The sequence below is a fragment of the Oncorhynchus mykiss genome, chromosome Y (assembly GCF_013265735.2).
Source record: "Oncorhynchus mykiss isolate Arlee chromosome Y, USDA_OmykA_1.1, whole genome shotgun sequence".
Taxonomy (NCBI): domain Eukaryota; kingdom Metazoa; phylum Chordata; class Actinopteri; order Salmoniformes; family Salmonidae; genus Oncorhynchus; species Oncorhynchus mykiss.
The window spans coordinates 29,169,135-29,184,041 of NC_048593.1; the positions used below are offsets into that span (position 1 = coordinate 29,169,135).

General features: G+C 41.5%; 2 protein-coding genes across 6 annotated transcripts in view; one reads left to right on the top strand and one right to left on the bottom strand.

Moving 5' to 3' along the window:
* Positions 1-4,445, top strand: part of LOC110509944 (transmembrane protein 164) — a 43,718-nt gene extending 39,273 nt beyond the window's left edge. For all 4 annotated transcript variants that reach the window (XM_036967657.1, XM_036967656.1, XM_021591172.2 and 1 more), the window contains one exon: positions 278-4,445. In XM_036967657.1, coding sequence (XP_036823552.1) covers positions 278-281 — 4 coding nt within the window. In that variant the 3' untranslated portion in view covers positions 282-4,445. The remainder of the gene's footprint in view (positions 1-277) is intronic.
* A 3,815-nt stretch (positions 4,446-8,260) lies between these two features.
* Positions 8,261-14,907, bottom strand: part of LOC110509945 (AMME syndrome candidate gene 1 protein) — a 34,317-nt gene continuing 27,670 nt past the window's right edge. Inside the window, exons 6-7 of one of the 2 annotated variants that reach the window (XR_005040504.1) lie at positions 13,724-14,868; positions 8,261-13,497 (exon numbers count right to left, since the gene is read on the bottom strand). Coding sequence is in view for 1 of the 2 variants with exons in the window: in XM_021591173.2 (XP_021446848.1) it covers positions 14,754-14,868 (115 nt within the window). In the remaining variant the exon portion in view is untranslated. Of the gene's footprint in view, positions 14,869-14,907 lie in introns of both variants that reach the window. The other variant, XM_021591173.2, reaches the window with a different exon arrangement.

Sequence of the window (14,907 nt, forward strand, 5' to 3'; positions counted from 1 at the left end):
ACTCTGCCTGACTGATGGCACGAAGGAAACAAACACCAAGCAAGGCCACCGTTACAGTAGGTCTGCTGAAGGGAGAACGGCTCATAGTAATGGCCGGTACGGCGCAAATGGAATGGTATTATACACCTGGAAAGCATGTGTTTAAGGTATTTCATACCATTCTACTAATTCCGCTCCAGTCATTACCACTAGCCAGTCCTCCCCAACCTCCTGTGGCCTCAGTGTGTCTCCTTCTACATAGTCTCTCACTTTTGTCTCTTTCTCTCCCTCTTCCCAGATGACCGAGGTCAATCTGAACAACATGCTGTGTCCAGCAGTGTCAGATCCATTTTATGGGCCTTGGTACCGGGTTTGGGCTGCGGGTCACCAGACCCTGTTGACCCTGGTCCATGGGAAGGCCCTGACCCTCCTCTCCCACCACACCGGCCCCACCTGCAGGTACTTGCTGGACACCGCCAGACTGCGCAGCAAGAAGATTGACTGAACATCCACACACAGAGACAAACACGAACGTAGCCTTTTCCAATCCAAACGCCTGTTATGTTGGGATTTTCTATCCACATTTTTAAAGCATCTGTACCACCTTTACCATATTTATTTACTGTAAAGAAATAATCATTTCAGAGTCAATGAAATATCATTCCTTTAGTGTTTGTGCTGGATTGCATTATATGCATGCACAATCATGGGCACCTGATTTTGTCTGAAAGTGGGGGTGCAAATGCTTGGAAGGGGGGGCTTGACTTTTTTTGGCACCGTTTGAAGCGCTGTCACCATAAACATTAAAACAATTTATTTGTCTCAGCAGTGTACATATTTGATTAAAAAAGGGTAGAAATGGCTTATTTGGTCAAAATTACTTACCAAGCCAAGGACACAGACCCGGCACCAGGACAGGCTTTAAGTGATTAAGGGGTGCAGATGAACTCGGTGAGGGGGCACAATTTTTAAGGGTTCTTGCATTGGAATTATATTGAATTCTTATCACGCTATAACGTAATAAACTAAGTTCAAATGCAGAGACTCAGACCAGTGAGTTCTTTTTGAAGTGACAGATTAACGTGAAATCTGTAGCCCAGCTCCACTGTGCTGTATCAGCACAATGGACAGCGCCCTACACAAGGCCATTTTGGTAATGAATATAGGTTACAATATAGGCTTTTTATAATAGGTGAATTGCCTAATGTGAATGCAGGCGTACACACAGCCGTCTTACCAAAATAATGCAAACTAAATGCTGAAAGTAGTAGACTAGTTAATCATGCAAACAAAAATACTGAATAGCAGTTTGGCTTAGAAAAACGACACAGCGAATGTGAACAAATGAATGTGAACAGAACAAAACAGAGTTAGGTCTACTATAGGCCTATAAACAAAAGCGGATTGATAAAGGCATGACAGAATCTAGGCTAGTTACATTAACAGTAAATGAAAGGAGAATGCAAATAACCACATCCTACAGCAGGGCTCTCCAACCCTGTTCCTCCCCCTGTAATCAATTAAGCAATGCCGGCCTACCATAAATACGTTTCCATTTCAGTTCCATTTTAAAAACATGAAAACCTACGTTCTATTTCTATGGTGAAATGTATCGATATGTAGCTATCATTTGGGTCCATCCATTAGAATTATAATGAATTCTGCTTATCACAATAAATGTAAAAGTTCAAAGGCCGAGACCATTGAGTGCTCTATCAGCACCATGTACAGCACCCTACACACTAAGCAAGCCCTTTTTGGCAATGCAAATATATTTGCCATTCATACTCTAGGTTGTTGCTGAAAAGGATGTCACTGGCTATACTACCAAGATTATGATAAAAAAAACAACCAGCTAGATTGTTTCTTACCTTTTCAGAGTTGCAGCCTCCTTGATGCTCTGTGGAACTTCCTGAGTAATCAATCATTCCATTCTCCCTGAAATCTTCTTGTAAGATCCCACACAAATGCCAGTTGGATTAGTTGAGCTTTCCTTGGGTGTAGCATGCTTCGTCTGCTGACTAAACACATTTGTCAAAGTGGAAAAGGAGTTTGTGCCAGTTGCCTATCATTAACAAGTGTTGACACCTCAGTTCCCATAGCACTTAACTTTGTTTTCTTTCCGCAGTGCATTTCAAATGCTTTATGCGTTCCTAGTGAATCCTTTTATTCTATCAATAGCATGCTTCCAGTTAGAATACCCGCCTTGGAATAAGGCCCAGAAAACCTGCAGCTGGGGTAGAATTCTTTGCTAACCTGGGCTGGCTTCTTTGTTCCAAGATCATCAGGAACAGGTGGAGGGGTCTGTGGAGACATTATGCTTGTGGCACTTGTGGAAGAGTGAGTAGGCGCTTCACGCTGAGCTAGCTGGAGCTCGGCAGCATCATCGCTGCTGGGCTTGGCGGCGGTTTCGTTTCTGATATCCATCGTGGCAGATTAGCTGGTTAGAGCAAAATAGGCTAATAACACTAACACCCTTTACAGCTAGCTAAGAAGCTAACTAAACTCTGTAGTGGTGGGGATTTAACTGAACTTGACCTGCCCTTATAAATCAAAATCAAATGAGCCTATTACAAGGCAGAGGCGTATCACATTATTCACATAGCTTACCACAGATGAGCAGCATTTTCCCCACGCTTTTTATGGAAACCAAACCCAAAGGAGTCATACTTAACCGCCCAGTAGCTTTCCATAGCCCCCCTACACATATACACACACTCTTAGGTGTGCAGATACTGATTTTGCGCCAACCTGTCACTCGATAATTTGAACTTTTTTGCTGTTTTTATATAGAGACGTAAAACTGAAGTGGCACACGTTTTAACTGAGGGGGCTAAGCCCCCTTGTGGAGCCGGGTCCGCAAGCAGAGCTGTTTTACGGAGATCTAAATACCCTGTGCTTTTTTATTTAGAACATAGTCGCATACAGACACCACTTGGCTACATTAGAACCGTGAAGCTGGCATATGGGGCTCAGCCAGAACTGTTACTTTGTTCCATTTTTTTCATTAAGTAACAAATGTGATTTAATTGATTTGAAGTTGGGGAAAATAGATGGCAAAAATGCAGAATGGCGTTAAATGCCTGTAAACAGCTTGGGGAATATTTCACAGATGTAAGCATGTAATATTAGGCCTTCTGATTATTTCTCAAATGGACATATACATTTTAATACAAACATTACTAATCATTTAAAATTATCCAAAAGATGATAATTTTCTGGTAAAAAAGTGGGGGTTTAAAACCGATGTTTGCACCTCTATTTTGAAAGTGGGGTTGTAGCTGCTCCATTTTCCCCATTGCTCAGGCGCCTATGCGCACAATGGGAAATACTTCTGGAGTTTGGTAGTTCTTGATGTGGTGCTGGACAGATTAAATTTGCCTTTGTTTTTGTTTTAGTCCGATTTTCTGAATACGAGATACTTTTTATTTCTAAAGTTACCTTTTGCAGTTCAGTTCAGTAAAACCTTTTAGTGCTCTCTTAGATGTCACTGAACTGTCATTGTTATTGTACACTTTAAACTCTTCATTTGGGTTTGCCATGCCAGTTGGCCTGGATATGGGTCAAGTTGACATTTTGTGTTTGTAACATTTTATCTGTGACATGTTTAATCCATTGTAAAAAACCATCACTTTATGATTGTTTGAAGAGTAACTGTTGTGAAGCAGCTTTCCCTGTCATGATGTCTGTGATCAGATCGCCTCGCTCACAGCCTCTTCAATGACTTACATGGACAAACCTGTTCCTCACGTGTTCTCATTTGCTGGATCAAATGGTACATATGAAAGAGGCTCCTGCTTCTTCATCCCATTTCTCCATCACTGATTTGACAACACTGCAGAGGTGAAAGAAATTTCAGAGACAAAGACTGTTTTCTGTCCTATCAGATTATTATGGAGGGGAAATGACAGGAAAGTATCTCGATGTAGGTATTTTGGTGCAGCACGGTTGTCGAAAGGGTGAGAGGAACAATGTCCTGTGCCTGTTGAGAGATACAGGGATCTTAGAGGAAGAGATGGCCTTCAGAGATGATTCATTAAATATATTTTTTTTAAATCATGGGCCATATTCAGTGGGGCACAACTATCAAGGTTGCAGATTAAACAATGTTGATTATTCTCTACCACATGAGATTGTGAACCGGGCCTGTTCTTTACTTTACACTTCAGTCTACATTCTGAGTGTTATTTAAAGGCCATCCCAATTTCAGTCCATATCATGTAGCCCAATATATATGTTCTATATACATGATCACATAGTGCATCTGTTTATTGATGACCTGCATAGCTCTACGTTGGGACAGTAACTGGGAACCCCTGTTATAAGGGAAGTATTACAGCCCATTGAAGAGGTTTTAAGTAGCATTTCCTATTCACTTCGATCAGTGGATCGCTCCCGTTTTGTAATGAGGGATATTTGTGTTACTTAACAAGTACACATGTAAATAAAAAAAGTGATATGGTTTACTTTTGTACACTTGTTTTTTTTCTGGGTGAATGTGCACTGTTGCATTTATTGACAATAAAAGTGATTTTTGCCCTTTAATTGTATTTTCTCAGTGAATACCTCAGGTACTAATAATACACTGAACAAAAATATAAATGCAACATGTGAAGTGTTGGTCCCATGTTTCATGAGCTGAAATAAAAGATCCCAGAAATGTTCCATACTCACAAAAAGCTTATTTCATTTGGTGCACAAATGTGTTTACATCAGGGTGGGTGAGCATTTTTCCTTGGACAAGACAATCTATCCACCTGACAGGTGTGGCATATCAAGAAGCTGATTAAACGGCATGATCATTAGGTGCACCTTGTGCTGGGGTCAATAAAAGGCCATTAAAATGTGCCGTTTCGTCACACAACACAATGCCACAGATGTCTCAAGGTTTGAGGGAGTGTCCAAATGGCATGCTGACTGCAGGAAAGTTCACCACAGCATTTGCCAGAGAATTGAATGTTAATTTCTCTACCACCGCCTCCTACGTTGTTGTAGAGAATTTGGCAGTACATCCAACCGGACTCATGACCGCAGACCACATGCAACAACGCCAGCCCAGGACCTCCACATCCGGCTTCTTCACCTGCAGGATCGTCTGAGACCAGCCACCTGGACAGCTGATGAAACTGTGGGTTTGCACAACTGAAGAATTTCTCCACAAACTGTCAGAAACAGTCTCTGTGTGCTCGTTGTCCTCACCAGGGTTGTCACTGACTTCAGTGGGTAAATGCTCACCTTCGATGACCACAGGCATGCTGAAGAAGTGTGCTCTTCACGGATGAATCCCGATATCAACTGTACTGGGCAGATGGCGTCATGTGGGCGAGCTGTTTACTGATGTCAACGTAGTGAACAGAGGAGTGCCCTATGGTGAGGTTATGATATGGGCAGGCATAAGCTGCGGACAATGAACACAATTGCGTTTCATTGATGGGAATTTGAATGCACGGAGTTGCCTTGACAAGATTCTGAGGCCCATTGTCGTGCCATTCATCCACCGCCAACACCTCATATTTCAGCATGATGATGCACGCTACCGTTTCACAAGGATCTGTACACAATTCCTGGAAGCTGAAAATGTCCCACTTCTTGCATTGCCTGCATATTCACCAGACATGTCACCCATTGAGCATGTATGGGATGCTCTGGATTGACGTGTATGACCAGCAACTTCACAGAGCCACTGTAGAGGGTTGGGACAATATTCCACAGGCCACAATCAACAGCCTGATCAAATGATCAGGATATGTCGTGCTGCATGAAGTCACACCAGACACTGACTGGTTTTCTGGTCCACGCCCCTACCTTTTTTTTAAGGCATCAGTGACCAACTGATACATATCTGTATTCCCAGTCATGTGAAATCCATAGATGAAGGCCTCATTTATTTATTTCAATTGACTGATTTCCTTTATGAACTGTAACTCAGTAAAATCTTGTGTTTATATTTTTGTTAAGTGTAGATTAGTGGCGTGTATTCATGGATGCCAGGCTTCCCTAAATAAATGCCCCGCCCCCCCCATACATACAAATCAATGTATCTTTTGTTTCTCTGTGTTTCATACATTCAGCCTCTTGGGAATTGAAGGAAGTGTATCTCACTGGAGAAAACATCAGAGCGAATGAACTAGCCGTCTCAGTATGTGTAGTGTATCTACAAGTCAGAAGTTTACATACACCATAGCCAAATACATTTAAACTCAGTTTTTCCTTGCTCGAACACGCTTTTTCAGTTCTGCCCACAAATGTTCTATAGTGCCGAGGTCATGGCTTTGTGATGGCCACTCCAATACCTTGACTTTGTTGTCCTTAAGCCATTTTGCCACAACGTTGGAAGTATGCTTGGGGTCATTGTCCATTTGGAAGACCCATTCGCGACCTATCTTTAACTTCCTGACTGATGTCTTGAGATGTTGCTTCAATATATCCACATAATTTTCCTTCCTCATGGTGCCATCTATTTTGTGGAGTGCACCAGTCCGTCCTGCAGCAAAGCAGCCCCACAACATGATGTTGCCACCGCCGCGATTCACGGTTGGGATGGTGTTCTTCGGCTTGCAAGCCTCCCCCTATTCCTTGAAACATAACGATGGTCATTATGGCCAAACAGTTCTATTTTTGTTTAATCAGATCAGAAGACATTTCTCCAAAAAGTACTATCTTTGTCCCCATGTGCAGTTGCAAACCGTAGGATGGCTTTTTTATGGCGGTTTTGGAGCAGTGGCTTCTTCCTTGCTGAGCGACCTTTCAAGTTATGTCGATATAGGACTCGTTTTACTGTGGATATAGATACTTTTGTACTTGTTTCCTCCAGCATCTTCACAAGGTCCTTTGCTGTTGCTCTGGGAATGATTTGCACCTTTCGCACCAAAGTATGTTCATCTCTAGGAGACAGAACGAGTCTCCTTCCTGTTCGGTATGACGGCTGCGTGGTCCCATGGTGTTTATACTTGTGTACTAATGTTTGTACAGATGAACGTGGTACCTTCAGGTGTTTGGAAATTGCTCCCAAGAATGAACCATACTTGTGGAGGTCTACAATTATTTTTCTGAGGTCTTGGCTGATTTCTTTTGATTTTCCTATGATGTCAAGCAAAGAGGCACTGAGTTTGAAGATAGGCCTTGAAATACATCCACAGGTACACCTCCAATTGACTCAAATGATGTCAATTAGCCTATCAGAAGCTTCTAAAGCCATGACATCATTTTCTGGAATTTTCCAAGCTGTTTAAAGGCACAGTCAACTTAGTGTATGTAAACTTCTGACCGACTGGAATTGTGATACAGTGAATTATAAGTGAAATCATCTGTAAATCATTGTTGGAAGCATGACTTGTGTCATGCACAAAGTAGATGTCCTAACCGACTTGCCAAAACTATAGTTTGTCAACAAGACATTTGTGGAGTGGTTGAAGAACGAGTTGTAATGACTCCAACCTAAGTGTATGTAAACTTCCCACTTCAACTGTAGATGATGCAGTCAGGTCAAAAAGAGTAGGACATTATTGCTGCCCGGGATGGGATGGGATGTCAGTGAGCATTTGGCCTCCCTTGACAAAAAACTATATAATAAAAGCCAATCAGCATTGAGTTAAACTGAGTGAGCTCAGCCACATCACATTTAGCTTAAGTTAATTTTACTAAATCGTTTTTGGTATCTTTTAGTTGTCACTGCATTAGACTAAGTAGAGGTGATTAGATAATGTTGAAGTTGAAATGGTGCTGGAATAGTTGAGGCAGCTCCTGTTTTCTTTGTGACTTGCGGTAACTGGTTCTAAATCAATAGTAGTCCAAAAATGTTGGAAACATTACCTTGCTTGACCATGCTGTAGATCATTAACTGTTTGTTACATGAAATATGTTTAGTGGACTTCATCGGACAGATGTTGCTCTCCGGTTTTGCAATGAAACAAATGTGTGATTTAATTTATTCTGCCACTGTGGCTTATATGAACTAACAGGTTATAAAGCAAACAAAGTAATTATCACAGCACATTGGTTGTAAAATGGCTTCCTACAATTTTACCCACGCATCACTACAGGTGTAGGTTATATAGCTCTTTTCCAGTCCTTCCAGGCAAACACCTCTAACACCACCAATGTGTAGCACCTAAATGATTTCCTTCCCATTACTATGGACTTGTTATCCAAGCTATATACATAACCTAATGTGTATTGTATGACATGCAATCAGGCTCCAACTCTCCAAGCATACAACCAAATACATTATCAGTCGTTTAACATGGAAAACCACCCATTACACAACTCACACACACACACATTTATCTTTTCACGTGGTTTTATTCATTTTTATTGGCTAAATGAATTTAAAAGGTAATAACAATGTTTAAAACTACATGATCATATCCACAGCCATTGCTCACATACCCACTGATAACCCATCTATATATAAGATTTTCTCCCTCCCCACACATTTTTTAAAAACATTTTTCATTTTCTGTATTTTTTTGGAGCCATACTATCATAAATGCTCATTTCCAAGTCTCATCACACTAACAGCAATTCAATGGGAGAGGAAGGAGACTCTAGCTCTAAAGGAGTCTCTCCCCCCCCCCCCCCCCCCCCCCCAGTTCATATTATTCCATCAACATTTAAGTTACTAAAGCAGAGAAAGATACGGAACCAAAAATGAAAAGTAGAAGAAATAAAAAGGTGGGTGTGAGGGGTTACACCAGGCAACCCCGCGCCCCGTCATGCCACCACAGCAGAGACAGTTGCTCTGCACAGCGACACATTTTCAGAACATAGAAAACAACTCAAATAATTTAGAAACTAGATCCAAAATAGTTTTGGGGAAAATAATAGATTTTGATGTACAAAAACAGTCATTTATTTTATTTTAGTAAATCTTATAAAAGTTCCAAACACAAGTTTATTGTAGTTCTTATTTCATTTATTATTGATTCTTTTATTTGTATTTTTTTTGTTTATCTATTAGTGCGATTGTATACCAGTGCAGCTACTGGGTCCAGAGTAAAGAAAAGAGGTCTTTTTTCATCTTTAACGGCGTAAAAAATAAGGACAAACTCATCTTTTATATAAAGTATAACTGCTGGTCTTTAGGAAAGAAACACAGAAACTCATACATCTAGGAGGCACGCTATGGGGTTTTTCTTTTGTTTCAAAAATGAAAATAATGAAAATACAAGTGACGACAACAAAATTTTAAAAAAACTGTGTGCAACCAAGTAATTTCACTGCCCTTGATGCCGGGTAAGGCTTCAGACATAATCAATGAAATTCATTGAATAAGAGGTTGCTAAAGAAATCAAAAGACAAGTTAGAAATCGTACAAAAAAAACAGATTAAAAAAATCTGAAACAGACGGAACAAAATAACATTTTGTCTCTTGCAGGGGTGTTTTTTGGAAGGACAGGAAGCCAGGCCTGAAGAGCAGCATTTGGACTTGGCCAGAACATAGAGATGTATAGAAATCGCTACGTTGTATCTATGACATTATGGCGTCTGTGACAGCATGCACAGTGCCATTGAGGCTTTCTCCATTTTAAAGTAGTCAATTTTTTTTCTTCTTTTGATGTTTGAAAAAGGTGTAAAGCTAACATTGGTGACTTGCATGCAGTGATGGAGTCTTGAACCAAATTGTGTTCAATTTATTGTGGCCGCTAGATGGCAGTCATATAGCTTAAAGCCAATTACAAACTAATTTGAAGAAGAAAACAATGCTCTGCTCATTGGTCGATCACTCCCAACCCATAGGAATCTCCACCCAGTTGACCATTTTAAAATGGAGGAAGCCCTAAATGTCCATGCAAAAACAGGTTACTTCCATGTTATGATCTCTATACATCTCTATGGGGCAGAGGCATCTTTGGTTCGGTTGAACATACAAAGGTAATAGGAGCTTAAGTATTCCACAAAAATATATGCATACCGGTACACATACAAGGAATGCAGGGGCTAAACCGGGCAATGGAACCAAATGACATAGTCTTTACACATTATCCCAGTTGTGTCAGTATGAACAATGGTCACTCGTCCATGGGCAGAGGTGTGTTTAAACTAACTGCAAATTAGCAGTCAGAATAATCTTTTGAAGGACACCAGGAAAATCACATGACATTTGACTGAGATTTATTGATATTCATGAACCTTTACGTTCAGTCATTTCCATGTTAAAATTACGTTACATGATACACTTACGGTCATAAGGAAGAGTGATTCATGAATGGCAACAAATTGTCCAAGTCAAATACAATAATTATGTGAGCAACCTGATGATATCAGCAATCACTCATCTGGCTCACTAAACCTGCCAACTAAACCCACACTCATGTCCAGCTTAAAGAAACCACTGTTATAGAGGGCTACATGAATGACAATATTACATGAGAAGCACGACTTCCTTTGAGGGAGTTTGTAAGAGCCAGAGTTGAGTGAGAACCTTCTGTCAGATGACCTTTAAGCTGATAATCAACTCCATGGATGAGTAAATGATACAGGACAGCTATAAAAACTCACGATTTAACAGAGTAAAACATGAAGTGTTATGGGTGTGCTTCTAAGAGGAACATCCAATCGTGGGCTGGACAGGGAAAGGAGCTTACGATGGGAGACTGGAGAGGAGGGGCGATAGACCCCTTTTACTCCAACTATTTACTGTCCCAGCCCAGGAGCGAATGCCCCCTTCTGATGCCACGATCTACTGAACGACAGACTATACCTTTAACCCCCAGGCCATGAGGCAGGGAGTTGGGGGGAGGGGGATTAGTAGTGACTTCTTGTCCTTTCAAACCTGCAGGGTGTTGACTTACACTGGTAGGAAAAAAACACCTGTTGAACAGATCTGCATATATCAAGGATAATAAGTTGGATATGATCGATGAGTTCGCATGACCAGTCACGAAACCTGCGACCGCCCCAACATGAGGTCCAATAGCACCATTTTATTTATTTATGATGATTTATACAAGTCTCTAAGCCTTCGATGTCAGGGATTAAACCATACTGTATGTTTTATACACACACATGCAACAGAATGGACTGCATTTGTGTGTACATATATCGATCGGTAAGTATGTAAAAGAGAATGGTGGACTTGATTTTGCAGCAGAAAAATATTCAGGTTGTGCTGTATTGAATGGACCAGAAAATGGTTACCCGATTGTTCAACAACAGGGAAAGCTTGTCCCACAGTTCTCTGAAAACTGTTTTCGTGACAAACTACTAGGCCAATATATCTCTTTAAGTAGGCCTCCTTTGTCTTGTCAATGTTGTTGAGCAGCATTTCCCTGACCACAAGAGGATAATATGAAGGAAATGCCATCCAATATCTGAGCAGGGAAGCACAGAGAACAGGATAAATAGGCCCTTACCACAATAACATCTAAACCAAGCATGTCTGTGGACAAACCCCTTCTACAATAGGCTAGATTAATGAAGTAAGCTGGGGTTTCTAATGTCCAGGTATGATTAGAAGAAAGGATCCCATCTGCCTCCCGCTACAATGTGTCGATCTGAAGGTGAATGGGTGAATCAGGTTTTTAAGGCCCTTCACTGCCCTGTAGGTTGAGGTCAGTGTTAGACAGTACAGGACAGAGGAACACTCAGGGCACCATTTTACTGGTCCATAATTTATTAAATCAACACAACTGAAATATGGGTCATTTCGGGTTACTGTGGATGGAGTGCCAAAGCCCTTAACATTTTGCATATAAAAATCAAATAAAAAGGATTAACCCTACTGTCAGTTGGTAAAAGATTTTTTATAAAATATGTTTGTTCTTTTTTGTTGTTGTACAAGCACCTCTCAAACCTGTACACGACACAGATCATTAGCTAATCCATTAACTACACTTGCTAAAACATACCAACTACTGGGCACGGATGTGACTGACAAAAACGAACACTTGAAGAGGACATGGACTAACTGGTTGCTTGAAATCCCTGGTTCTTTATGTAGGGTTTGACTGCTTGACCACCCTTTCCCGGTTTCCTCTGCCAAAACAGCTGACAAGACAGACCAACAACCCATGCATGGTTTCTAGTGGCACAGAGACGGGGAGCAACTGGTCCTGAATACGGCAAGCACCTCAACAAACAGCAGCATGTCATGAGGAAATAACGGATTTGAACAAATCAACCGACCATGACCAGTGCCAAGGGTTTAAGGTTAGCTAGATGCTATCTCCAGAAGCCTCCACAAGATCTCATAGCGTTTTGACTAGCTAGATGCTATCTCCAGAAGCCTCCACAAGATCTCATAGCGTTTTGACTAGCTAGATGCTATCTCCAGAAGCCTCCACAAGATCTCATAGCGTTTTGACTAGCTAGATGCTATCTCCAGAAGCCTCCACAAGATCTCATATCGTTTTGACTAGCTAGATGTTATCTCCAGAAGCCTCCACAAGATCTCATAGCGTTTTGACTAGCTAGATGCTATCTCCAGAAGCCTCCACAAGATCTCATAGCGTTTTGACTAGCTAGATGTTATCTCCAGAAGCCTCCACAAGATCTCATATCGTTTTGACTAGCTAGATGCTATCTCCAGAAGCCTCCACAATATCTCATAGCGTTTTGACTAGCTAGATGCCATCTCCAGAAGCCTCCACAAGATCTCATAGCATTTTGACGAGAGCACATGAAAGTGCACAACTATGGCAACCGTCAGTCATCAAGCATGTAATGTCAAATGTGGATGTAAAACATTGATTAGGCCTACATCAAGTTTCATTATTTGTCATTGTGGCCACAAGCTTCAGTTAAAATGGTATAAAAGCAGCGGAGGTGATGAGGACTCTTAACAAACAGCACAAAGGAGTTCAAACGCTGGGGTGTATTCATCACTCGGATTCCGTTGCAAATGTAAAACTTATATCAATCAAAATTAGTTTCTATTGTACAAGTTCAGGTAGTCCTCTCTGTTTTGTTCCATTTTGCCGGTTTACAACAGTAAACAGGTTTCATTGCAAAACTTTTTGCAACAGACTCCGACTAATAAATGCACTCCTGATGCTAACCCCTACTAACTGAGTAAGTGCAGATAATGTCTCACAGGCCCAGATTCCTAACCAGGACCAAAACACAAACTTTGAGTGGAAACCCAACTTTTGGGACCAAAGCCACCAGAATAAAGTAAACTTGTAGAGGAAGTAAACACAGAGGTTACAGAGAAGGGGGGGGGGGGGGGACATCTTAAGCCTACAAAGCAACCACATGCATTAAAAACAGAATATGGCTTTAAGTAGTTTTAGCATATCCCTGTCACTAGACTCAAGTCTCCCTCATTGTTTTTTCCTCTCAAACCAACTAGCATGAAATAACAGGATGAAGGTATTTTTCTCAGAGAACAATGAATGAGAGGACAATGCGCTCTGCAGTCAACTCTCCAACCCTATCACAACCTCCAGCCAACTCTCCAACCCTAACACAACCTCCAGCCCTGCAGTCAACTCTCCAACCCTATCACAACCTCCAGCCAACTCTCCAACCCTATCACAACCTCCAGCTCTGCAGTCAACTCTCCAACCCTATCACAACCTCCAGTCAACTCTCCAACCCTATCACAACCTCCAGCTCTACAGCCAACTCTCCAACTCTATCACAACCTCCAGCCCTGCAGTCAACTCTCCAACCCTATCACAACCTCCAGTCAACTCTCCAACCCTATCACAACCTCCAGTCAACTCTCCAACCCTATCACAACCTCCAGTCAACTCTCCAATCCTATCACAACCTCCAGTCAACTCTCCAACCCTATCACAACCTCCAGCCCTGCAGTCAACTCTCCAACCCTATCACAACCTCCAGCCCTGCTTCACAGAGACAAGGGACAGAGACAACCTCCTTTGACGCAGCTAAAATGGCTTCCTCCATACGTTTCTCAAGTTGGAAAGAAGAGCGGGTGAAAATATCTGAGCTGGAGCTGTACAAATACAATTCAAGTTTTGCAGGTTTCATTACAAAACACTATGAACACTCAGGGGTGGAAATGAACGTCTCTGCCAAATATTTTGTCATGATCCTATTCATGATTGAATATAGCGCTTTCAATCTCCTGTCGGATGTGAACTTCACAACAAACTTCTAACCACACACAGAAAAGCAAACACGTGTGGGGTAATGTAATAAAAAAGACCAGCAAATACTAGTGGCGTGGCCTCACAACCCTACAATCTACAACACTACAACGGGTTACAAAAGGCCAAACCAACCTAAGTCCATTTCTTGAGAAGAATCGCAAAATTGAAGAAAAGATTGATTCTTCCAGAACGGCTGTTGGCTTGCCACATGACACACATCATGCCAAGCTGGCTACTAAGAAAGGATTCAACAGGAAAAGAAAAACATTTCCCTAATAGATGGGACACTGTAGCTAAGCCCTACACAAAATATGAGCCTATACCTTTATGCATTACGAATTCACCACATATATGACTTGCTTCCATCCACAGAATCAAAAGCCTGATTAGGATTGTTTGAAAATAACACATTTAGGAAAATTCAGTATTTGAGAACAAAAATAAAAACTAAAAGGGGTTATATTGATATATATGCTGCAAAAATGAAATCAATAGGAGGATAAAAATAAAAGATTTTTGTTTTTTCTCGTCATTATCAATTGATGCTCATTTTGCCACCCGTTGCCACGTCAACGTCTGGGAGAGCGTCAGCATGGCAACGGAAACTATCATCATAAAATGGTACAGTAGTAGAGATAACTAGACCAGGAGGGGGCGGGCTCTCCTGGGAAAAGGTCCGCAGAGAGGTTCAGTGATTGGTCATGCGGCTCGCTGTCAGGAATAATGGTTGTATGGGGGTAGAGGGTGCCCGGTGCCATTCTGGTAGTGATGGTGCTGGCGGTGGGCAATGTACTCAGCATAGCTCATTGTCATCTTCTCGCTACGGTACCTAAACAAGAGGAGAGGGAAGTTAGAGAAGGAACAGTTA